Source organism: Oryza sativa, chromosome 5, assembly GCF_034140825.1.
Source record: "Oryza sativa Japonica Group chromosome 5, ASM3414082v1".
Classification (NCBI taxonomy): Eukaryota; Viridiplantae; Streptophyta; class Magnoliopsida; order Poales; family Poaceae; genus Oryza; species Oryza sativa.
Genome location: NC_089039.1, coordinates 12,033,217 through 12,059,565, shown reverse-complemented (window position 1 = coordinate 12,059,565; position 26,349 = coordinate 12,033,217). Strand labels below are relative to the sequence as shown.

At 48.4% G+C, this 26,349-nt stretch overlaps 1 protein-coding gene across 11 annotated transcripts; it reads right to left on the bottom strand.

Moving 5' to 3' along the window:
- LOC107281131 (uncharacterized) lies at positions 1 to 26,280 on the bottom strand. 11 transcript variants are annotated; one of them, XM_066310680.1, is made up of 5 exons: positions 26,050 to 26,280; positions 25,529 to 25,964; positions 19,612 to 23,580; positions 19,278 to 19,526; positions 5,453 to 19,200 (listed from the first exon to the last, which is right to left on the bottom strand). In XM_066310680.1, exon 5 carries the CDS (start codon positions 15,978 to 15,980, stop codon positions 14,364 to 14,366), a length of 1,617 nt encoding a protein of 538 aa, XP_066166777.1. In that variant the 5' UTR covers positions 15,981 to 19,200; positions 19,278 to 19,526; positions 19,612 to 23,580; positions 25,529 to 25,964; positions 26,050 to 26,280; the 3' UTR covers positions 5,453 to 14,363. The 11 variants fall into 11 exon arrangements, 10 of the variants coding, with proteins under 10 accessions (XP_066166777.1, XP_066166779.1, XP_066166782.1 ...); XM_066310682.1 differs by having other exon boundaries at positions 5,453 to 19,526; positions 25,529 to 25,638; positions 25,716 to 25,964; XM_066310685.1 differs by having other exon boundaries at positions 5,453 to 19,526; positions 25,529 to 25,638; positions 25,716 to 25,959.
- Between the last annotated feature and the right edge of the window lie 69 nt (positions 26,281 to 26,349).

The window sequence follows — 26,349 nt, the reverse complement described above, 5'->3', positions numbered from 1 at the left end:
TTATTAATTAGAGTAATATTTGTACTCTATTATCAATTTGTTATTGTGTGCCTCGGCTGATTCCTGGACGAGGGTTCACACACATGTAAGCGTTTGGAATTTTGCATAGAAATTCCGGGCGTGACACATGGGGACCTCACGAAATCATATAAAATCTATTGTTTTTTCCTACAACTTTTGCCCCCAGCTACTATATTACTATTCTACTGTTCTGGCAATACTTATTGATGCCATCTGCACCATCCAATCTAACGTGTGTCAAGGATCCAATGTTTCTTCCACTTCTACCCTCCCGTGACCGTGAGCAGCGAGATTGGTTTCTGCTCCCGCATTGACCCTTTTTCCGCTACTTCTCTTCGCTGCCGCCGTGCTCCATAGCGCTTAGGGTTTTCTTCGTCCGTGTCGATCCTCTTTTCCCCTGCTCCTTTTCTGGTCCTCTTCGCTGCCGCTGTGCCGCATCGATAAATTACAGATTGGTAAGTAGACGGAAAAGTTGCAAATTGAAGTGAACTTCGATTGAACTTACCCTTCTAACCTCCTGACAGGCACACCATTATCCGTGTTCAACATTACATGTATATACACCAGTGCATGATTTTGCTTAGATAAAAAGCATTAACAAAAGATGATCGTAGGTGTTAGATGTATATTTATGGCTTTTCTATTGGCCTTTTGGCATTCTCTTGTACTTGTCTTTTGGCATTCTCCTGTACCTGTATATATACTTAGGCCATTGCCCTCTCATGAATATGATCACTATTCATAACATGGTATCAAGAGCCAATTAGACTTCTCATCTTGCAAAGAAATTTTTTTCCCATGACTTCTCATTGCTTGATCTTCGTCGAGGATAATCGTATTTCTTCACTTTGAAGACACAATGTTCCTATTGATCTGAGCAAGATGTCATCTCCATTTCTTCTCGTCAAATTCTACTCATCACCATCGATTTCTGCGTGAAGGCCTACTGCCGGCATCGCCCCTCCTTGTGGGCTGCTGCAGCTCATCGCCGAACCGTGTCGCTGGCCGCTGCACGTCGCGGCGCTGCTGGCCGCCCTCGTCACGGGCGGCTGCTCGACCATCGTCCCTCGTTGCCGGCTGCTGCACGTCGCGGCGCCGCTGGCCACCGCATCGTCGAGGGCAGCTGCTCGTTCGTCGCACCACCGCCAACGGCCGCATGTCGTGCTCCTTGTCGCCGGCTGCTGGTCGTTTGTTGCGGCTCGGCCTGCGGCCGCAAGTCGTCGCCCCTTTTTGCAGGCGACCTCTCATCGGGGCGCCGCCAGCTCCTGGTCGTTGTTGCCTGCTGCCCTCCTCGTTTCTCTGATCTGAAGTTGGAAAGGTTAAAAAAAAACCGAAAAATCTCTGTCTACTCCTGTGGTACGTTTATGCGTTGTGTATCTGAACTTCCAGTCCTCTTTTGAGAAGAACTTCCAGTACTCTTCTGAGAAGAACCCGAAGTAACCTGTGAGGAACGACCACGCCGTAAATCCTTCTTCTTCCGAAAGCAAAAGGACTCCACATGTCCATCTTTATCACAATAGGTGAAGTGAAGATGGCTGCTAGTAGAGGACACAACCGGAGAAGTACGTGCCGGCGAAGTAAAGGAGGGAGTTGTACTCGACTTCGAAGAAACCGAAGAGGCTTCAGGACGAACGGCTAACACTGAAGAGGGAGGCGGTAGAATACCCGCTTCTCGAAGGTGAATCTCTTCTGAACGAATATCTGTAAGAGCCTCCACCATGGTAACCCGAGGGTGTCGAGCAAGCAACTGGGCACGTGTTGACTCATACTCTGATCAAAGACATGTGAGAAAGTCGTAGATGCGACGAAGATCCATGTGAGCACGCTGATGCTGGCAACACTGACAAGTGTGGCAGATCGCTGGTCCCAAGGAATCAAGCTGACGCCAGATAGAAGTCAACTGTGTATAGAACTCATCAACTGTAGCATCCCCCTACTGCAATGACTGCTCTTGACGCACCATAGCAAGATAAAGAGCATCTCAAGTAGGCGCATAACGGTCTCGCAAGTGTGTCCACATAAGATGTGCAGAAGCAAGAGTAACCACAGCACCAGTGAGATGAACCTCCATATTAGCCACAAGAATAGCAGAAGCACGAGCATCCTTATCTAACCAAGCCTTATACAGAGCATACTGATTTTGATAATCTTCCATAGCATCATCGTACGCCTCTTGCGCCTTCGCTTTGTCTTCGGCAGAAGACTGAGCGGAAAGTGTGGCATACGAGGAGCATTGGGGCAAGGCGGGCAGGGCAGCTCACCAGACAAAATATCCCAAAGACGCTGACCACGCATGTGAAGATGCATGTGCTGAGCCCAATGACTGTAGTTGACACCATCAGAAAGAACCGGACAACGAGGAATAGAAACGGTGCCCGATGAAGACGACATCGTCATACAGTAAAGAGCGACGGCGGGAGCGCAAGAGCAAAGCGGCAGCAAACAAGAAAGCAAATTAGTTTCTTTTTTTTTCTTTTTTTTTTGGCCTCTGTCAAAAATAGGTCCTAAGAAGTGGTGCCGACCGTGTGGCTGGCAAGCGGGTGCACGTTCACCACTGGTTGGATGCGACACCTCGCTGCCTCCGTCCTCCGGCGACCGCCGCGGGCAGCGCTAGAAGGGAGGAGGAGAGCTCGCCCGAGGGGCAGGGAGGGCAAGGAGAGGAGGGGAAGATGGTTAGCTTTTCTGCATCGCCCCCTTTCATCTCTCTCGCCCTCTCCTGTGCGATGCACCGCCGTGGCTGCCTCCTGCTCTCCTCCCTGCTGTGGATGCTTTTCACTCCTTGCTACGCCACCGCCGACACCCGCTCGAAGGGGAGGCCGTGGGTGCCCAATCCGGCAGCCACGGCCTCCTTGCTGGCAGATCTGGTCAATCGAAGTAGTGGGCAAGCGCTAGCGGTGTCGATGCCGGACGGTGTTCCCCAGCGGTGAGCTCCACAGGTGATGGCCCTGCTCACCCACCCTTCTTTGTGTACACTTTCCCTCTTTCTCTAATCCAGATCCAAAGTTGATGGTTCGATGTGGTAGATCCAGGGTCGTCAGCTGTGTTGAGCTCACTGGTGGGGGTAGTAGCAGCTCGGCAGCGATGGGAGGAGACACGCAGGAGGCCAAAGAATTGATGTTTGCCGCTGTTCCCCACCTCCACCGGTCGTGACCTACCCCGCACCCTATTTACCGCCGTGCGCACTGCCGCCTCACCTCATCCTCCCCTCATCTACTCCTGCTAGAGGCTGCTGTTGCGGTTTTCTTGATGGAATATATCAAACTCTCTCGGATACTCCCCCTCTTTCTTATTTCTTACAATCATTTATAATGATTTAGTTGTGAGGATTTAGATGGCGTGTTTACCATTTTATCTACTGACAATTCTACAATCGAACCAATGTAGGGTGTGATGATACAGTAACTATACCACACTTGAGATGGTTGTTGGCCACGTCACAAAATAAAGACCAGATGGTTAAACCTGGAGTCCCCGTCTCCTCGGTGCCTTTCCTGACCTTTTGTGTATAGTATTCTATTTTTCTTTCCCGTAAACTACTCCTGAGAGCTATTGTTCAATTCTTTTGTGGACCATGAAGGGAGTTTACTACTAGATTGGTACAAAATTTGCATGCAATGTACCTATACTTTATGCATTACTTTTACTTCATTTTCTACAGAGTGATGATATGATCTAAGATTATAATCCTATTTTTTTTACTCTCCTACTGAATGTCACAGTGACTTTGGTATTCATTTTGTAAGGTACTATGCATATTGGTTCATAATAGGTTGCATCTTACGAAACCTGGAAGGCAATTTACCTAAAGCAAACAAGATCAGCCATGAAACACTAATGGGTTGTGCAAAATATACAACTATGCAACCACAAGGTTAGTTCTCATTTTTCCCTATGACATTACCTTCGTCAACGCTTATCGTTATTAGGCCATCATGAAATTAAAAACTCTTACCATGGAATTTCTTTGCTATGTTGTCGTAAGGTTGTGCCACTCGATCGTAATCTGCGCTGGCCGCTCCTGGCTGGGCGCTTGCGTCGTTTGGGCTGCTTGCCAGTGTCGGTCGTCAAATCAGCATTGCGAAGATTAAGGTAAGGTTGTGCCACTCGACCGCTTTTTTTTTTGTTTTTAGCAATTTTAATTGTTAAGCTTGCTAGCCTGTGCAGGAGTACCACCTTCTTGCATACAAAGACGTTTACTCTTGACTTTGGGATATTATGGTAAGTGGATAAATCATGATTTTGTACGCTTAATAATGACAAGGGAGCACTTTATGCTTCCAACAGTTTCTCTCGATTGCTTCAGTTTTTTGGTGCTTTTATTTTTCCAATGATGCTATTGCTTGTCATGAAGCTTTAACTGCTAATTCTTATCCTGTTTTGTATACTTCAGGTTAAAGGCTTTCAGGCTTCTAGCTGAGTGGTCCTCTTTGGTAACGCTCCACCTGCCACTGCTTTATATTCTTGCATTTTCCTCAAGTAATTCTTTGGGATGTATTAAATGTTGTCCATTTTTCCTCCATATGTATGCTCATTTTAGTTGTGTTGCTAGACAGTATTCACTGCTCTATTCTATCCCACCAATTAGTACACCACAAAACTATTATTCAGTTAAATTATAGAATATATTATTGTTGCGCAGGGAATTGTTTTTGACATCTCATTGAGCGTTTATGCCGATTTTGATTTTCAGGCATTCCAGGGAGCATAGTGAAGGTGAGCACTGGACCTTGGCTCACCTTGGCTCACAGGATAGCCAAATATTGATGTGGAATTTTAATGACTCGCACGGTTTTGTATATATAAGGGATTAACGCATTTCTACATGTCTTCATTGCTGCTTTTGTGATCACCAAGCCAGGTAATTTTATGTTCGCATACTATTATGTACTGAGGTGGTGATGCTATATTACTCAACATGCTTTGTAGAATTAGAAATTGATCCATTGCTTTGATTACCTTTTTCCTATACCAAATAGACACATTTCAATTATTTTTGTATTTATACTTTCTACAGTTTCAACAAAGGTGTATATGTTTCTGTAACTATCTACAGTATGTGGAAATAAAAGGTGTAGTTTTACCACAATTGACCAAAATCAACTCAACCATGTCTACCATTAGAGTATGCTTCTCTGAATATTGTGCCATTTTTGGCACTTTATTTCATTATTTCCTTTGGACCAACCCAAAATGTTGATCACTCTAACGTAGTAGTGCATAAGTATTGTAGGTTCTCCAGACCTTCCATTATAATTGAGAGATGAAATGAATAATTCAAGTCATCAAACAAGCATAATGAAATATCCGACGCCTCGAGAGAGGAATATTGGAGACATTGTTGGGCCTTTAGCCTACCAGTCAACTTCAGCCTGAGATGTACCCGTCGAACCACTCGAAGGCGGCGACCAGATGTGTTACACATTCAGGAGACTTGACAAAAATGGCTAAAGATCTATAACATCTCAAATATTCTTAACTCATACTCATGTGAATCTAGTTTCTAGGATGTGCACTAGATTCACACTTTCATCTCAAGCATGGTTATACATAGCAAACACAAATAAGATGAAAGCGATTATACACTACATCTACTTTAGTTACATTGGCTGACTGGCCAAATAAATAATAGAACAGCGGAAGCTTGTCTACCCAATCCACAAGCAAACCGACTAGGGGTTTACTCCATTAAGTTCAAGTTCCAGAAGAAGCAGTCGAATACCCACATCACTCAAAGACAATCTAAAACCTGCAAGCAAAACGTTAATTCAACAGCAAGTGTCGAGGGAAGTCCCTCGATAGCGGGAGGTCGTGAGACCCCCCTTTCGTGGGTTCGGCCGAGGGAAGAAGCTCGCCTCTTAGAAATCATGTATCCGCCCCTAAGGCTGCTAACTAGCTTGCACACAATCGGATTATACAGGTTCGGGCCGCTGTGGAGCGTAATACGCTACTCCTGTGTTTGGGATTATGGTTAAGTGTTACAAGGATTCCTTCACTCCGGAGAGCTCTCTCGCCCTTCTTCTCCTAGAGTTCAGGTTTTCTGAGAGTCGTCCCCCTTCTCGGTGGGCAAGGTCCACCTTTTATAGTTCAAGGGGATACCACATGCACCGCCTCTACCTACCCTTCCATGGGAGGGGGACCCACTTTACCTTGACCGGGCCACGATCCGTGCCTTCGCCCGGAAGCTAAGCAGCAGCCCGTCCTTGAGTGGGACCCAGCGCCGCCCCCCGCCTAACACGGGGGACAGCCCTGTCATTCCCTCATAAATGAGTGAAGACTTGTGGTGGTCCTCCTCCGAATGACGCTCCGATGGGATGGGTCATACCTACCTCCACTCCGCCGGATACAGAGGCGACGTGGGGGCACGGCCGCCCGTTCAATCGGACGTGACCGGCAACAGGCCGGTCACAGACTGGTCATGTCCGATTGACGTGGGTCAGCTAGGCAGCATCGCACATCTGCCCTTACCGCATTAAACGCGGTGAGGGACAGTTGGGGCACCGTGCATTGATGGCTGTTCAACCTGGGTCCCCTTTCTGCTCACTCACCTCGCCACATGGCAGCTGGGCGAGGGCCTTGGGGCGAGGTAGCGGGAGAGCCCGAGGGGCACGACGTGGCACCCCGAGGCCCCACGGCCGCTTCTGTGACTCGCGAGGTGCGGGAGTAGGGCCAGGCTGTAGAGCCACGCGGCTGGATGGGAAGGTAACTTCCCCTTACTTCGCATGCCCCCGGGCCCATATCTCCGACATTAGCCCCCGGCACCATATCGGACATCGGCCTCCTGAGGTCGGTCTGACGTGTTGCCTCACGACTTCTCAAGCTGGGGTTGTGGGCCCGGCAGGGAATCTAAGGGAATGTTGTCGAGTGGCCAAGTTGGCGTGTCAACCACAGCAACGGTTTGGCCGCCACTGACCACGCTGATGATGAGGATGTTTAAGGCGCGAAAATCGGGGGGTCGGTCAGACCATGCCTCGATTCCCTCTCTCGCTACTCATGCGGCGGTAGAGGTGACGGTTCGCTCAGGTTGCGCCCGTGACCGTTGCGTGCCCTACTTCGAGTGTACCGCTGATAGGTGCACTAAAGGCGGGGCACGGATTCAATGGGCAACGTGATGAGTGGACGCGGGAAACGAAGAGACAACCGCAGGCGCGAGAATCGTGGGGGCAACCGTGAGGGCGTGAAACGAGGAGGTGAGCGTGGGTGAGGCGAGGATAAAAGGATACAGAGGCAGGGACTTTGCCTCCTTCCTTTCGCCAACCGCCCACTCGTCTTCTCGCTCCTTTAGCCCTAACATTCTCACCGCTTCACACTATTCCGCACGCCAAGCCCTCCGCCGCTTCTCCGCCGGCCATCATGGCTCAAGACACTGGTGACACAGTGCTCCCGGCATCACGCATTATGGTGGATAGGCACCTTAGCCTCCCCCGCAAGATTATGCCGGAAGACGCCGTCGCGAGGGCGGGGGAGTCGCGGCCACGGCCGCGGTATCCGGAGCGATCCGTGCACCTCTTGTCCGTCGCTATGGCGGGGTTGATTCCGCCGTTATCCGGATTCTTCCATGAGGTTTTGGACTTCCATGAAATCCATGCCTTGCATCTCGCACCCAATGCCATGATGACGCTGGCCATCTTCACGCATCTGTGCGAGATGTTCATCGGGGTGCGGCCGACGATGCGGCTGTTCCAGTCTTTCTTCATCCCGCAGCTGCTGCAAGGTGCGGTGGTAGGGGGATGTTACTTCCAGCCCCGGCCAGGCACGGCGGGGCAATACATCGAGAGTCATCTCCGCAAGAAATGGGAGGACTGGAAGAAGGACTGGCTCTACACCGCGTTGCCGGACCACCCGCGACTTCGGCTTCCCGCCGGTCCTCCCGAAAGATCCGCCGCATGGCTGGCGGTTTCGGAACTGGGCGAGGAGTACGACGCAGTGTGGGATCGCCTTAGGGGCCTGCGAAGCCTGGGCCTCACAGGGGCGATGGTCTTTGGTGACTATTTCCGTCACTGCATCGCACCACTCCAGGATCGATCCCGTGGCGCGTGGGTGTACACTAGTCCCAACGACCCCATGCGCATGCATGTGGTTGAGTGTTGGGACTGGGGGAGGAGGACGCGAAGATGGTGATTTGGCGGGTGCTGGGCCTGGACTCCGCATACCGGGTCCGACCCCGAGCTAACCCTAGCTGGGGCTCGACCCGTTGCGGGCGATAGCGGCGGTGACGTCCCTCCCGGAGGTGGCTCCGAGACCAGGGTTCATGCGGAGCGCCACCCGGGATCGTGGGGTGAGGGAGGTTGCGGCTCGGAGGCCGCGACCGGAGGCGGCCCTAGGCTCAAGGTCGAGACCGAAACTAGGGGCGGGGCCGAGCCCGAGGCCGAGGCCGAATCTACCCGAGGACTCGAGGCGGGGGGCGAGAGGGACAGCCGCTCCCCCTTGCACTTGGGGCGCCCTCGGGGCTGGTCGCGCAGAAGGGGGCCGAGGGCAGCCCCAGTCTCGCGGGGGATCCAGCAGCACTCCGTCGTCTCGGGGGCGGACCGCGACTTTTTCTTCTCCGACTCCGGCAAGTATGGAGCCGCTCCTGCAGGTGCTCGCCGCCGCCGGTTCCACCGTACGGGAGGGGCTCAATGCCCATGTTCAAGCCCTGGTGGAAGAGCGAGCAGCCCTGGAGGCAGAGTGGGCACAACTCGCTGCGGACCGCGTGCAAGTTGACGAGGGGCGCCGCGCCGTTGACGACATGGTGAGGGTGGGACGCAAAATGCGTCAAGCCCAACTAGCCGAAATCCAAGCGCGCGAGGAGACGCTGGACTCTGTCATGCGGGAGACGGAGGAAGAGCGGCAGGCGGCGCTGATTGCCTCAAGCGTCCTGGATGAAGCACTGGGCGACATCCGCCTACAGCATGAGGCCCATGCCGAGGACCGGGCAAAGAGGATCAAGGACGCCCGCGGTATCCTCGACGCAGCTGCTGCCCAGGAGCGGCGGGTATCGGAGGCCGACGCCTCGCTGTGGGCCCGGACGGCGGCGCTCAAGGCTGAACGCAGGGCCTTGGATGAGCGTGCCCGCTCCGCGCAGGAGTTTGAGACAACGATTCGCTGGCGAATCGAGGTCCTCGACCGGATCCAGCGCGAGCAAAACGTGCGCGGCCAGGAGCAGGCGCAGCGAGCCCAGAAGCTGGAGAGACAGGCTTAGGCGCTGGAGGACCGAGAGCGTCTGCTAGATCAGCGGGAGTCCACCTTGGCCGCCCACGAGAGAACGGCGGTGGAGGTGGAGGTCTCCCTTCGCCTTCGTGAAGAGGCCGTAGCCGAGCGTGACCGGATCACCCTCACCGCGACAGCTTCAGCGGACCGCCACGCGGAGGAGCTACGGCTCCGGGAAGAGGCGTGCCAGGAACGGGACGTCGCACTCGCCGAGCGCGAAGCCGAGGTGAACCGCCGTGAGGTGGCCTTGTGCCGGCTGGGCGAGCAACTCGCGAAACGCGAGGAGGCCATTGCCGGGCGCGAGGCTCGGCATTTGGAGAGTGCTCGCACCGAGCGCACGGCGATAGCGGTGAGGGCTTCTGAGCTGGAGGCCCGGGAGAAGGACCTGGCGGCGGGCGGGCAAGCCGGCGGCGCGGAGTTGGTGAGCCAGCTTGCCACGGCTCAGAGAGCTCTCGCCGACCTAGAGCGCTTGGTGCAAGATCAGGCTGGGGAGATTGCGGTCCTCCGCCTCACCAACGGGATCGGACCCGGGCAGCTCTCCGACGCCGTCGACCGGCTGGAGCGTGCGGGGCGCCGAGTCGGCATCTCCGTGCGCCGGGATAGTAAGCTTCCGCCCACACAGCCGGCACTCGCGTTCCGGCTGGACGGTCTGGCGGCGGATCTGGAGAGGCTGGAGGAGGAGGTCAGCGAGACCGTGAAATTGTCGTCGGCTTCTTTGGCGCGGGCCGCGGTGGAACTAGTCCTCGCGAGCCACCACGCGAGCGACCCCGACTTCGTCCCATGGCGCGCACTCGAGGATTTCCCACCGGGGACCGAGGCAAGGGCTCGGGAGCAAGTCCGGGAGGCGGCCGACGCGATCGTCTATAACTTCGAGGGGTTGGCCCCCCGGTTCACCTTCGGGCTTGCCTCGGACGAGGAGAGCGGGAGCGGGGACGAAGATGACGACGTCGTCGGCGAGGACTGGGACGACGTCGTTAGCGGCGCCGGCCTCGGGGGCTTGGGCACTCCGTGATTACCCGCGCTTTCAATTTCCTTTTGTTCTGTGCCTACAGCGGACACTTCCTGTATTTAGGCCATCGTGCCGTCTTGTCTTGTCCGCAATTAAAACTTCCTTTTCGCACTTTTTACCCCATTGCTTTTTTCATTGAATGCCTGCGGCACAGAAAGAAGAAAAAACAAGAGCAAAAGTATATAATTAATCTGCCTGTGATTGAAATGACGCTTTTACCCCATCCTCCCCCCTCGGGCTTATTCTAGCGAAAAGGTAAATCCGCGCTCAGTCCGTGGTACCTAAGTGGTGAAGGGCAAGACTGTCGCCTCGAGGGAGCCACCCAGCGGGACTGGCCAGACCGAGGCTACGACGACCGGGGGTCGGGGACGGCCGTGTGTAGGCCCCTCCGAGCCCCCGGGGTTTGGCGCAACCCGGGGCACGGCCCGCGTTTGGGCTCCCTTTCGGTGGTTTGCAGGTCGCCCCACGGCACTTAGGGTTCGGAGTAAGTGCGAACTGTCGTTTGAACCAGGACAAGCCAGAGGAAAGAGTGAGGATAACGGGCTTCACACTAAATAGAAAAAATTCATTGCTTGTAAAGGGAAAAGGATACCCAGTGGTAGCCCCCGGCCAAGCTCGCACAAGCCGAGTGGTTGTGCGGGGGTTGGCCCGAGCGCCTGGAAAGCAAAAAATCTCGACGCTATGGATAGAAGCGACGGAGGTGTTCGATATTCCAGGGGTTAGGCAACTCTGTGCCGTCCTCCGTGGTTAGTCGAACGGAGCCTGGCCGGGGAACGCCGATCACTTTGTATGGCCCTTCCCACATTGGCGAGAGCTTGCTCAGCCCTAGACGCGATTGCACGCGGCGTAGGACGAGGTCGCCAACTTACAGTGATCGGGCCCGGACGTGGCGCTGATGGTAGCGCCGCAGGCTTTGTTGGTAGCGCGCAGCACGCAGGGCCGCAGGCCTTCTCCGTTCTTCAAGATAATCGAGATCGTCGCGGCGAAGATCATCCTGGTTTGCCTCATTAAGAGTGTTGAACGGGATTATTGGCTATTTTGATGGAACTCTCATTGTCACATAGGAGTGGGATCTTGGTGAAGTTGTAGCCAAAGTCTTTTAGAGTTTGTTTCATCCAAAGGAGTTGGGCACAACAAGAACCGGCGGCGACATATTCGGCTTGGCGGTGGATAATGCAATGGAATTTTGCTTCTTGGAGGACCAAGAAACAAGGGAACGCCCAAGAAATTGACAAGTCCCGGTTGTGCTTTTTCTATCAACCTTACACCCGGCGTAATCTGAATCGGAATAGCCCAAAAGCTCAAAGTCACAACCCTTAGGATACCACAAGCCAAGATCAGGAGTATGAACTAAATATCTTATAATTCTCTTGACAGCAATCAAATGGCACTCTTTAGGTTCCGCTTGAAAGCGAGCACACATGCAAACACTAAGCATGATATCGGGACGAGATGCACATAAGTAAAGCAAGGATCCTATCATGGAGCGATATACCTTTTGGTCCACACATTTACCATTATCGTCAAGGTCTAGGTGGCCATTGGTAGGCATAGGAGTCTTGATGGGTTTGGCATCTTCCATCCCAAACTTCTTGAGAATGTCCTTCACGTACTTGGTTTGAGAGATAAAAGTGCCCTCTTGTGCTTGCTTCACTTGTAGCCCGAGGAAGAAGGTCAACTCGCCCATCATAGACATCTCGAACTTTTTAGTCATGATACTACTAAATTCTTCAAAAAAGAAGCATTAGTGGAACCAAATATTATGTCATCGACATAAATTTGGCATATGAATAAATCACTCTTAAATTTTTTATTGAAGAGAGTAGTATCCGCCTTTCCAATTTCAAAATTATTTTTCAAAAGAAAATCTCGGAGACATTCATACCAAGCTCTAGAGGCTTGTTTGAGCCCGTAGAGCGCCTTGTGGAGCTTGTACACATGATTTGGCAATTTTGGATCCTCGAACCCCGGTGGTTGCTCCACATGGACCAACTCCGAGATAGGTCCATTGAGAAAGGCACTCTTGACATCCATTTGGAATAACCTGAAATCATGGTGAGTGGCAATAGGCTAAAAGAATTCTAATTGACTCAAGGCGAGCTACAGGTGCGAAGGTTTCAACAAAATCGAGACCCTCGACTTGGGTGAACCCTTGCGCAACTAACCGGGCTTTGTTCCTTACAACCACCCCATGTTCATCTTGCTTGTTGCGAAAGATCCACTTGGTGCCGATGACATTTTACTTGGATCTCTCCACCAAAGTCCACACTTGATTGCGAGTGAAGTTATTCAACTCCTCTTGCATAGCCATCACCTAATCAGGATCACCAAGCGCATCTTCCACCCTGGTTGGTTCCAAAGAAGAGACAAACGAGAAGTGTTGACAAAAACTTGCGACACGAGAGCGAGTAGTTACCCCTTTTCTTATGTCACCAAGTATGTTGTCAACGAGATGATCTCTTTGGACAGTGTGATGTATCCTTGGATGGTGCACTGGGAGGACCTGAGCCTGATCAGAATGCTCTAAAGTGCCCTCAGCATTGATCCCATCCACTTGTGCCGTTGGCACGTCTTCACTGCCACTGGTCCGGAGGTTCCGGACTGTAGAACCCAAAACTTCCGGGCCTGGAGATCTCCGGAGGTTTCGGTCAATAGGACCTGGAACTTCCGGCTCAGTAGACACAGCACTTGTAGGGCTATTGGATGTCGATGACGGAGGTTGATCCCTATCTTCTTGGTCATCCTGCGACTCGACTGCTCGTATGTCTCCAATAGCCTTAGTACCTATAGCTTGACTTGGATCCACATCCCCTACAACATGTACAACAACTTGCTCTCGTTGGGAGCCATTAGATTCATCAAATGTCATATCCCTAGTGACTTCAACAATACCGGAGGTTTTGTTGAAGACACGATAGGCATGTGCATTTGATTCATAGCCAAGTAAGAATCCCTCATCCACCTTAGGTGACAACTTAGATGAGCGAGGCCTCTTACTTAAAATAAAACATTTGCTCCCAAAGACATGAAAATATGAAACATTAGGCTTCTTACCACTCAAGAGCTCATATGAAGTTTTCTTTAGGATCTTGTGGAGGTACAAGCGGTTGATGGCATGACATGCGGTACTCACGGCCTCTGCCCAAAAGATATCCGAAGTCTTGTACCCATCAAGCATTGCTCTTGCGGCTTCAATAAGAGTTCGGTTCTTCCTCTCAACGATGCCATTTTGAGGAGGATCATAGGGGGTGGAGAACTCGTGCTTGATTCCCTCTTGATCAAGGAAATCCTCCACTTGAGTGTTCTTGAATTCTCCTAAATTGTCACTTCACACCCTCTTGATGGTGAGATCATAGAGGTTTTGGGCTTGCTTGGCGAAGTGCTTGAAGACATCTTGAGCCTCACTCTTATCATGGAGAAAATACACCCAAGTGAAGCGGGAAAAGTCATCAACAATAACAAAACCATACTTGTTACCTCCAATACTTATGTAAGCAATGGGCCCAAATAAATCCATATGTAGAAGCTCAAGAGGGTGTGTTGTAGTCATGATGTTCTTGATAGGATATGGATTCCCAACTTGTTTCCCGACTTGGCAAGCACTACACACACGATCTTTCTCAAATGTGACATTAGTGAGCCCGAAGATGTGTTCCCCCTTTAGAAAAGTTGCCAAATTCTGCATTCCAACATGGGCTAGTCTACGATGCCATTGCCAACCCATGGAGGATTTAGCAATCAAACAAGCTTCCGGATTCACTCTATCCACATCGAAATCGACAAGATAGAGATCACCCTTTAACTTGCCTTTGAATGCTATGGAGGAGTCATCCCTTCTAAAGACGGTCACATCCTTATCGGTAAACAAGCAATTGTAACCCAACTTACATAATTGAGAAATGGATAATAAATTGTAGCTTAATGAATTGACAAGAAGAACATTAGAGAGAGATTGATTATTGGAGATGGCAATTTTACCTAGACCAATTACCTTTCCTTTACCATTATCTCCAAACACAATATTCTCACGAGTTCCGTTCTCCTCATCAAGACTTGTAAACATACTCCTCTCTCCAGTCATATGATTGGTGCAACCACTGTCCACAACCCAACTTGAACCACCAGAGGAGTATGCCTACAAAAGAAATCAAGCTTGGGATTTAGGAACCCAAACTTGTCTAAGTTTGGGTCCCTTGATGTTAGTCACCAAAGCCTTTGGCACCCACACACAAGTGCGGTACTCATCATTGTAATTCCCATTAAAATAAGCAACCACTTTGCCCTCTGAATTTTTGGAAATTACATATGAATCATAGTAAAGACCATCTGGACGGAACCTCCTGACATTATGCCCGGAACTTCCGGTCATGTCTTGTGCACAGCCATTGGCCCGGAACTTCCTGGTAAACTGGTCGGAACTTCCTGGTGGGAATTTTTGAGAGACAGAGACTCCCACCTGGAAGTTTCGCCCGGTTTGTCCGGATGTTCCGGGTCCCTGGCTGCTCACAAGACTAGTCACCTCACTTGCTTGTGGAGCTTTACCTTCTCTCACAAACATCAAGCATTCTTTCCCATTTATCATCACACGCTTAGACACAGGACTTCCACCCGAAAACCCGAGCTCGTGTCCATCCTTGTTAGGATGAGCGGTGATGGTCCTGTAAAGGGCATCTTTTGAATGGTATGTCTTCATGCACCCATATTTCACCAAAGTGCCCAACCTTTCATTCTCTTTCTTAAGAGCTTGCATAGCATCAACACTAGTAGCATAAGAGTTCAAATCAATATTGTAACACCTAGCACAACCATTGCTAGTAGAAGGGTTAGAAGAATTGGAAACCACATTTGGTTGAGAAGTGCTATTCCAAAGAGTGTCAAATTGAACTTCAAGATCTTTATGACTTTTTTCTAAACTAGCAAATTTCTCTTGAAGAGTTTCATTGACATTTCTAATGCTAGCTAAAGAACCATTAGCCAAATTAAACTCATTAGTAAGGTGTTCATTTTTAGCACATTCTTTAGCTAAGCTCTCCCCTAAGGCAAGGTTTCTTTTCTTCTCAAGAATAAGCAATTCTTCTTGCCTTTCGAGTAATTGTTCTTTACTATCCAAAGCTCTCATTAACTTAGCCAAATGTTGCATAGCGGGTTTGCTAAAACTCTTAAGCACATCATCTAATTCATTATCACTTTCCTTATCACTAGAATCAACATCAAGAGAAGTTTGAGTGGGCTTTTGAGTCATCACCTTGCGGCCTTGGGCCATGAAGCAAGAGTAGTGGTAGGAGTCGTCGTCGTCATCACTCAAGTTGTTGAAGAGACGCTCCTTGCTTGAAGAAGATGACTTGAAGGCGACGGTAGCAACACCACCTTCTCCTTCAACCTTGTCTTTTGACTTGGGCTTGGGCTTGACCTCGAGATCTTCTTCATCTTCGGAGTACCAAACTTCCGCCATGTGTGCCTCCGCCACATGAGCACGCTCTGGCTTCTTCTTGCCTCCCTTAGCCTTAGCTTCATTTGACTTGGGACAATCGGCAATAAAGTGGCCATATTCGCCACAATTGAAGCACGCTCTCTTTGATTGCCTCTTTCCCTTGTCATCATCCTTCCTCCCTTTGCCATAGCCACTCTTGCGAAGAAAGTGCTTGAATCTCTTGACAATAAAAGCCATTTCTTCATCTTCACTTTCTTCACAACTTGACTCTTCTTCTTGTTTTGCCTTCAAAGCAACTTCTTGATTTTTGATCATGACAGCATTCTTCACCATTTACCTCACTTCACGAGCTTTCTCTTCTTGCATCTCATGAGACACAATTCTTCCAAGAATGTCACTTGGGGTGAGCCTCTTGAAGTCTTTCCTTTCCCGTATCATTGATACAAGAGTGGGATTTCTTGGACCAAAAGCACGAAGAAGTCTCTTGACAACAAAGTGATTTGTCATGTCCTCACTCCCAAGTCCTTTAATCTTGTTGACAAGAATCATCATCCTATCATACATCTCTTGTGGTATCTCCTTGTCATCCATCACAAATCTTCCAAGCCTTCCTTTCAATAATTCAATCTTGACATCACGAACGGCGGGTGATCCCTCATGAGCCAATTGCAAAGTACCCCATATCTCCTTGGCCTCCTCTAGTCCATCAACCTTGTTGAACTCTTCCGGACTCAAGGCGGAGAGAATTGCATTGGAAGCTTGAGCATTGCGGTGGATGAGTTGTTCTTGCTCCGAAGTGAGCTCCATGTCTTCATGAGGTACGTCAATACTTGTACAAACAACTTTCCAAATACTTGGATGCAAAGAGATTAGATGCAACTTCATCTTGTGCTTCCAAGCGGCTTAATGTGTCCCATCAAATTGAGGAGCACGCCCGGAAGGCACGGAGACGAAGTTGTGAGGAGGAATGGTAAGTTTGCAGTTTGCTATAATCAAAAGGTATAGTAGCTCCCTCGGGTGATGGAGTTCCCTTGCTGCTCGCTCCATCTTCATTACCAATTTCCCCGTACTTTCCCCCTAAGTCCGACATCGTGGAACACTCAAAGCGGTGAAGCTTGAATTAAGAGCACTATGCTCTAATACCAATTGAACGTGCAGAGATGTAGCCTAGAGGGGGGGTGAATAGGCTTTCCTGAAATTTTCTCAACAATCGCAGCGGTTAAATTGACAGGGCCGGGAACCTTCTAGTGATAAACACCGGAACTTCCTAGCAGTGATGAGCAGCTCGGAACTTCCAGAGTTCTTGAGCCAGGAACTTCCGGGCAACAGAGATAAACGAAAATAATAGAAGAAAAATAGGTCCTAGCTAGGGAAAATCAGGCACAGGGTTGCACAAGATGAAAAACACAAGATACCAGCCAATTCAAACACAGATCATGCACAAGAGAGACAAAGGAGATTTTTTCCAGAAGTTCGGATCACACGGATCCTACTCTCCGTTGAGGTGCTTAAAGAGCCGGGTCTCAATTAACCCCTTACCTCACTTATGCAAAGATCTCAGAAGAAGTCCACAGCCTTCAACTCAACACTTCTAGGTCGTTTTCTAGAATTGAGTGACCACCAAGATCCAACTTACAATTCCTTCTAGAAAAGACCACAAGTGCAAGTTGCGCTACCAAGGACAACCTCTTGAAACTCAGCACAAGAATCTTTACTCACTTACCTCGTTTCCTTGCGGAGGTGACGAAAGCCTTCACAAACTTTCCCGGGACATCCACAAGATCTTTGAGAGCTCACGGGCGATACCTAACCGTCTAGGAGAAGATCTCCAAGAGTAATAAGCCCAAGTGACAGCCCACAAGATATCCAAAGTGCTCAATCAAACCTAATCTTCAAGCCATCTCCAAAACCGAGGCGATACCTAACCGTCTAGGAGAAGGTTCATGGCTTTAGAGGTTTAGGTCTAGAACTTGCCTCATCTAGGTAGTGATGAATAAAATGAGTATTTTAGTTAACTAATCTAACCTTAGTTCATAAGCTTATGGTTTTTATTATCATGGTTCATACTTTTATAAACTAGGGAAGCTCTAGTCTATGCTAGCAATATATTATATCAACCTAGAAATTTTTATATGAGCTAAGTTCATCTAAGTTTTGGTGGATGGGGATGGAACTATGGCTCCACTAGTCCTAACAAGTTTTATTTGGAGCTACCATGCATGTATATATATATATATATATATTCATATGTATTGTTTAACCACTATTATGGTATTATGGGTTTAGTACTTATTCTACCAAATTAAGGTTTAGAGCTATGGTCTGTACAGAGGGTTCCATAATTCACTCTACTAGGTTGAAGAATATTACTTGCTGGTTCTACAGAAATTTGGTTCACTTCATTTAGACTAAAGATGATTTTTCTACAAATTTTACAATTTAAGGTATGCTCCATGTTGCTTATTCCTTACATAAATGCTTAGGGGTTTTTATTATACTGTAACTATGTCATTTTATTTTATAACATTGAAGTGCACAACTCTATGATTCTACATAACTTGAGTTTACTCAAAAAGGATCAAAGATGAATTTTATATGAACTTCTAAAGTTCAGCTTATGCAAAACTAGTTATTTTAAAGATAATAGTTTTAGAGGCATTTGATGTAAAGTGTGTATATGTTTTATTTTACTTTGTTTTTAGAGAACATGTTGGTGGATATGTAGAAACTAAGTTTTCTCTAAAATGAGTTGAAATGAATTTTGTATGCATCTTATAAGTTTGTATATGCTTTATGTATGATTTATCTTAGATAAATTTTAGAGGCTACATTTGTACTGTGAGTGCAAGTTTTTATTCCATAACATTAAATTTCATAACTTGGTGAGTTCACAGAAATTTGAATAATCTCAAAAAGAGTTATATTTGATTTTATATGGATTTTACAAGTTTAGGTGTTTTCCTGTTTAAAAGTAAAGGCTTTTAGTATTATCTTTTACATTTTCAGATTTTAAACTCATGGGGTCAACCTGTCGGTCTGAGGCCAATATGCAAAAAGGCCTCTATGGTTTCAGGAAATCAACCCGCAGTCCTAGGTCCATATGTCATTGAGTGGAAACATTACATAATGAACCTTATATTTGTTTAAATTCTCAAAATGAAGTCCCTGTTTCTTCTCCATTCGATAAGCAGCAGAGCAGCCATGGGCGGCACCTCTGCTCGCCGGTGTTGGCGACAAACGGTGACTCCGTTGGGGTTGCGACCAAAATAGAAAATGAAGGGCATGCTATCGCGATTCCATTCCTATGCATTTCTCAGATAGCGGACATCGGAGTAGCGCCAGCGGCGAGTCCGAGTAGAGGATGTTTTCGGGTGGTGGTGCATGTGCTTCTATTGGTTAATTGGGTGCATGCATGTATGTTCCATAGGCTGCAGGGTGCTCACCAAATCTCGGACGAGGTACGGGTAGGCCTGGATAGTGACGATGATGCAGAGGATATCCCCACGGCGGAAATCGGCATGGCAACGGTAACAACCACCATCCGGACTTCGAGCTGTCATGAAAAAGAGTGGAACGGCTCAACGATCATCTAAAGATGCTACACGAGTGAGGAATTGCGCCGAAGCTCACCCGGGATCAAGGAATCAACGACGGTGGTCGGCGGCCGGACTTGAGGAAGAAGACGCCGATCTCCCTCGTTGTTGCGGCACTGGCTGGAGTTCTTGAGGGCTTTCGAAGAGGACGTCGAGGCTATCCTGGTGGCGCAAGAGTTCGGCTTGGGGTGGTTCGGTTCGGTCAAAACGACGACGAGAACCCGACGACGGCGTCCAGTGCGCGCTCCAGAGCATCGTCGGCGAGCTCTGCGTTCTCGTGGCTGCACTGGATGAAATGACGTGGTGTCAAAATAGAAGATGATCTGCATGAGGAGGAGAGTATGGAACGGTAGAAGAGAGGAGACGACCACGGTACAATGGCGATGGCGACGGCCGTCGTCTTCACGGCCGGCGGCAAGGTCGAGATGAAAAAGAAAAGCCGGAGCTCTCCCCCTCGGTTTGCTTGGCTCAGGAGTGGTAATGGGGAGGAGGCGATGCAGCTGGGTGGAGGTGAAGCCTCGGATCGGCGCTGCCTAACCGTCTAGGAGAAGATCTCCAAGAGTAATAAGCCCAAGTGACAGCCCACAAGGTATCCAAAGTGCTCAATCAAACCTAATCTTCAAGCCATCTCCAAAGCACTCCTACACTCTCATCTAATCTCTTAATCTCACAAGATAGGCTCTAGATTTGAGTGGAGGAAGCAAAGGAAGCTTGGGAGTGGCTAGAAAACCCTAGAACATGAAAGAACTGAAGTGGAATGGCCAAAGGGTGACCTGGGGACGAAATCCATATATATATAACGGCTAGGTGATGTCATCTAGCCGTTACTCACAAGTTTGAACTGGAAACCTGCCAGGAGGTTTCGGGCAGCACTTAGGAAATTTTTGCTTTTGAAATGGCGCCCGGAAGTTCCGGCCAGAACCTCCGGGTAGCCCTCTCTGTCCCGGGGAGAAAAATCATTTTTCAAAAAGATTCCAAAAATATTTTGACTCATGGATATGACTAAGAGCACTTTGTATACCCTAGAACCACACTTGAAACCCCTCTTAATAGTATGGTTTTTCCTAAACTCAATTTCGAAAGAGAAAAACCTAGTCTAATAACCTTCGGTGTTTTTCGCACTTAGGAACATTCAAATTGGGGGGGTCTCCTTGCATTCTTAGCCATCACAACTTGCTTTGGGACTAAACTCCTGTGAATAAACTTGATAAACACGTTAGTCCCCTTTAACCACCTTGTCATTAATCACCAAAACCCACTAGGGGGTTTAAGTGCACCTTCAAGGAGGAACGTGGCACTCCAGATGAGGAGGTGCCTTCCCCCATGCGGGCAGCTCGGCGCTCGTCCCTGCGTCGGTCGATGTTGATCCGAGCGTCCTGCTCCCCGTAGAGACCGTCATGACGCCTCCGGCTTCCCGAGGCCACCGACGATGCTGGAGCCGTGGATCGCCTTGAGGCAGTGGCCAACCGACGGGCCCTCCTCCTTGCCGACGAGGAGAGGGTAACGGGGGTACGCGACGTACTGGTGGTGGCGGGTCGGCCGCCCGCGGCCAACTGCCGCTGGGCAGTGGTGACCAAGTTGGCCACGTCGTCCAGCCAGCGCTGAACAGGGGTCTCCGGCTCCGAGTTCACGGGGGGATGCCGCAGAAAGGCACCCGCTGCCTGAAGCGCGCCTCGGGGCGAACCGCCATCGCCGTAAGTGAGGCGGCGTCGTGCCCCAACGCGTCGTGGCCTCCCTCCGCCCGGGGTGGAGAGAGGGCCGAACCACCCGAAAGGGTGGGATCCTCCCTCCGCGAGGGTTCGCATCTGGGAGGAGTTGGGGAGTCACGGCGACGGTGACGAGGGCCGCGGCTCCCACTAGAATCCCCACCCCGTGCACTCCCGGACGGGGTGGGGGTAAACGCCACCGCCTCCTCCACCTCCAGGACCTCGACCATGATCGTCAAGGGCCCAGGGAAACTTGGGGCAGAAGAAAACAACTTCTCTTCAAAGCGCGCGACTGCCCCCTACCTGGTGCGCCAGCTGTCGAGGGAAGTCCCTTGATAGCGGGAGGTCGTAAGACCCCCCTTTCGTGGGTTCGGCCGGGGGAAGAAGCTCGCCTCTTAGAAATCACGTATCCACCCCTAAGGCTGCTAACTAGCTTGCACACAATCGGATTATACAGGTTCGGGCCGCTGTGGAGCGTAATACCCTACTCCTGTGTTTGAGATTATGGTTAAGTGTTACAAGGATTCCTTCACTCCGGAGAGCTCTCTCGCCCTTCTTCTCCTAGAGTTCAGGTTTTCTAAGAGTCGTCCCCCTTCTCGATGGGCAATGTCCTCCTTTTATAGTTCAAGGGGATACCACATGCACTGCCTCTACCTACCCTTCCATGGGATTTGGACCCACTTTACCATGACCGGGCCACGATCCGTGCCTTCGCCCGAAAGCTAAGCAACAGCCAGTCCTTGAGTGGGACCCAGCACTGCCCCCCGCCTGACACGGGGGACAGCCCTGTCATTCCCTCATAAATGAGTGAAGAATTGTGGTGGTCCTCCTCCGAATGACGCTCCGATGGGACGGGTCATACCTACCTCCACTCCGTCGGATATAGAGGCGACGTGGGGGCATGGCCGCCCGTTCAATCGGACGTGACCAGCAACAGGCCGGTCATAGACTGGTCACGTCCGATTGTCCGATTGACGTGGGTCAGCTAGGCGGCATCGCACGTCTACCCTTACCGCATTAAACGCGGTGAGGGACAGTTGGGGCGCCGCGCATTGATGGCTGTTCAGCTTGGGTCCCCTTCTCGCTCGCTCCCCCCGCCACATGGCAGCTGGGTGAGGGCCTCGGGGCGAGGTAGCGGGCGAGCCAGAGGGGCACGACGTGGCATCCCGAGGCCCCCCGGCTGCTTCTGTGACTCGCGAGGTGCGGGAGTAGGGTTAGGCTGTAGAGCCACACGGCTGGATGGGAAGGTAACTTCCCCTCACTTCATATACCCCCGGGCCCATATCTCCGACAGAAAGAGTCAGCACATTATTAGAAATAATGTACTGGCAAGCACCAAGACAAACCTAACACCCTACTTGCAAGGCATATAATCAAGGAAGGCATAATATGGTTCTTTTTAGCATAAAGCAAGTTTTATTTGCATAAAACACTTTCAAATAAGATTTGCTTTCAAATAAATTTCAGCAAGCTAGTATTTTAGCATATGAGCATCAAAGTAGACATTAATCATGTGTAAATATGCACCTCATTGCCATCCATGGCAGCAAGGAGATGATTCTCAAATCTCATCACAATTTGAAGGTAAGTCTATACTCAATACATATCCACACGCCGCTCATGACCGCGAGCACAGCTAATCGATTAGTTTTTACTCTGCAGAGTTTGTACACTTTACCCACATAATGCGAAATAATAATCATTCAAGAGCATGGCATGTGATACATAAGTACCTGATTTATTACCTACAACAAAGCTTTTCCAAAATTCATGATTTAGCCTTACACCAGCACGATACGTGTTCCTCCATCCTAGTCATACTGGAAATATGACCTAGAACTGTTAAGTGGCGGGCCCACGCCTTAAACTTAACGCCGTGGTGGCGGACACAATGGGAACCCACCACGTGGCACAATACCATTGTATTGGACACGCTTAGTCACCTAAACTACTACTTCAGGGTAAATAGGAAGCTCCTCTGAATTATACGAACTCATACACACCGACCTACCAGAATGTAAGGCTAAAACATAAATAATTTACTAAGCTTGGGCTATCCCATACTAGCATATGTGGTTGTATTGTATACGAAATGAACTGACATTGAGTGAAGTCCTTAGGTCGGTTTGGGCACACTCTCTCCCTATCGGTACACAACTAATCACTATATGTGCACCACTTAAGGCCTAAACCTAAAATCCATGTTTTCCACCATTTTATTTATCAAAATCACAAGTATTAAAGTTCTGTCAAGATTATTTAAAAATCAATTTTCATATTTGTAATGAGCCCATAATGACAAGGAAGACCATTCTAAGCATGGCTAAGCATTATAGTAACCTAGTGTCACCAAAACTCATATATAAAGTGGTATAGTCATATTGTTCCTAAGGTTAGGAATGAGGGATATGGATATATGTGCAGTTAAGATGATAATGCAAGTAGTACGAGTTTGTCTATCAAGTTTAACAAAATTTTAATTTATTAGTGTACAATCGACATGCAAGATTTGCAAACATTTTCAATAATCTCCAAAACATAGGTTCAATGTGATCAAAGAGAGGGAGGTGGGACTTGCCTTGAATTTGGAAAATGTCAGCACCTAATTCACTTCTTCACCGATTAAGCAATTATCTATATAAAGTACACGTTATGCAATTAAACACCGAAATATGCGAAAAATCCAAAATGCTCTAAAATGTATGATTTGTGCACAGTGGATAGGTACTGGTCTAAGATGAATTTAAGTGAAAGAATTTCTATTTTATCTCTTTTTATTTGGGAGTTATGAATTTTAGAAGTTTGCTTGGTATAGTATAGGATTTACTTAGGTACTATTGTGAAATGCTGTTGTAAGGTGATTCTTATTAAGTTTGTGTTTGCTGGGGTGAATATATATGTTTTCTAAGACCAACACATTTGGTTTCATAATTTTTGGAGTTAATGTGAATTCTTTATGTATTTTAAAAGTTATAATGTGTTATAGGTGTATAGTGTTGTATAGGTTCATGGCTTTAGAGGTTTAGGTCTAGAACTTGCCTCATCTAGGTAGTGATGAATAAAATGAGTATTTTAGTTAACTAATCTAACCTTAGTTCATAAGCTTATGGTTTTTATTATCATGGTTCATATTTTTATAAACTAGGGAAGCTCTAGTCTATGCTAGCAATATATTATATCAACCTAGAAATTTTTATATGAGCTAAGTTCATCTAAGTTTTGGTGGATGGGGATGGAACTATGGCTCCACTAGTCCTAACAAGTTTTATTTGGAGCTACCATGCATGTATATATATATATATATATATATATATATATATATATATATATATATATATATATATATATATATATATATATATATATATATATATATATATATATATATATTCATATGTATTGTTTAACCACTATTATGGGTTTAGTACTTATTCTACCAAATTAAGGTTTAGAGCTATGGTCTGTACAGAGGGTTCCATAATTCACTCTACTAGGTTGAAGAATATTACTTGCTGGTTCTACAGAAATTTGGTTCACTTCATTTAGACTAAAGATGATTTTTCTACAAATTTTACAATTTAAGGTATGCTCCATGTTGCTTATTCCTTACATAAATGCTTAGGGGTTTTTATTATACTGTAACTATGTCATTTTATTTTATAACATTGAAGTGCACAACTCTATGATTCTACATAACTTGAGTTTACTCAAAAAGGATCAAAGATGAATTTTATATGAACTTCTAAAGTTCAGCTTATGCAAAACTAGTTATTTTAAAGATAATAGTTTTAGAGGCATTTGATGTAAAGTGTGTATATGTTTTATTTTACTTTGTTTTTAGAGAACATGTTGGTGGATATGTAGAAACTAAGTTTTCTCTAAAATGAGTTGAAATGAATTTTGTATGCATCTTATAAGTTTGTATATGCTTTATGTATGATTTATCTTAGATAAATTTTAGAGGCTACATTTGTACTGTGAGTGCAAGTTTTTATTCCATAACATTAAATTTCATAACTTGGTGAGTTCACAGAAATTTGAATAATCTCAAAAAGAGTTATATTTGATTTTATATGGATTTTACAAGTTTAGGTGTTTTCCTGTTTAAAAGTAAAGGCTTTTAGTATTATCTTTTACATTTTCAGATTTTAAACTCATGGGGTCAACCTGTCGGTCTGAGGCCAATATGCAAAAAGGCCTCTATGGTTTCAGGAAATCAACCCGCAGTCCTAGGTCCATATGTCATTGAGTGGAAACATTACATAATGAACCTTATATTTGTTTAAATTCTCAAAATGAAGTCCCTGTTTCTTCTCCATTCGATAAGCAGCAGAGCAGCCATGGGCGGCACCTCTGCTCGCCGGTGTTGGCGACAAACGGTGACTCCGTTGGGGTTGCGACCAAAATAGAAAATGAAGGGCATGCTATCGCGATTCCATTCCTATGCATTTCTCAGATAGCGGACATCGGAGTAGCGCCAGCGGCGAGTCCGAGTAGAGGATGTTTTCGGGTGGTGGTGCATGTGCTTCTATTGGTTAATTGGGTGCATGCATGTATGTTCCATAGGCTGCAGGGTGCTCACCAAATCTCGGACGAGGTACGGGTAGGCCTGGATAGTGACGATGATGCAGAGGATATCCCCACGGCGGAAATCGGCATGGCAACGGTAACAACCACCATCCGGACTTCGAGCTGTCATGAAAAAGAGTGGAACGGCTCAACGATCATCTAAAGATGCTACACGAGTGAGGAATTGCGCCGAAGCTCACCCGGGATCAAGGAATCAACGACGGTGGTCGGCGGCCGGACTTGAGGAAGAAGACGCCGATCTCCCTCGTCGTTGCGGCACTGGCTGGAGTTCTTGAGGGCTTTCGAAGAGGACGTCGAGGCTATCCTGGTGGCGCAAGTGTTCGGCTTGGGGTGGTTCGGTTCGGTCAAAACGACGACGAGAACCCGACGACGGCGTCCAGTGCGCGCTCCAGAGCATCGTCGGCGAGCTCTGCGTTCTCGTGGCTGCACTGGATGAAATGACGTGGTGTCAAAATAGAAGATGATCTGCATGAGGAGGAGAGTATGGAACGGTAGAAGAGAGGAGACGACCACGGTACAATGGCGATGGCGACGGCCGTCGTCTTCACGGCCGGCGGCAAGGTCGAGATGAAAAAGAAAAGCCGGAGCTCTCCCCCTCGGTTTGCTTGGCTCAGGAGTGGTAATGGGGAGGAGGCGATGCAGCTGGGTGGAGGTGAAGCCTCGGTTCGGCGCTGCCACGTCGAGGCCACGCGTCGACGCCGTCCAGTGCCGGTCGGCGCCCTCGGTCTCTCTCTCGGCTGTCACTGTGTTGGATGGAGGAGAAATAGAATATGGACAGAGAAGAAGTGACTCAGAGAGGTTTCCATGTGGGTC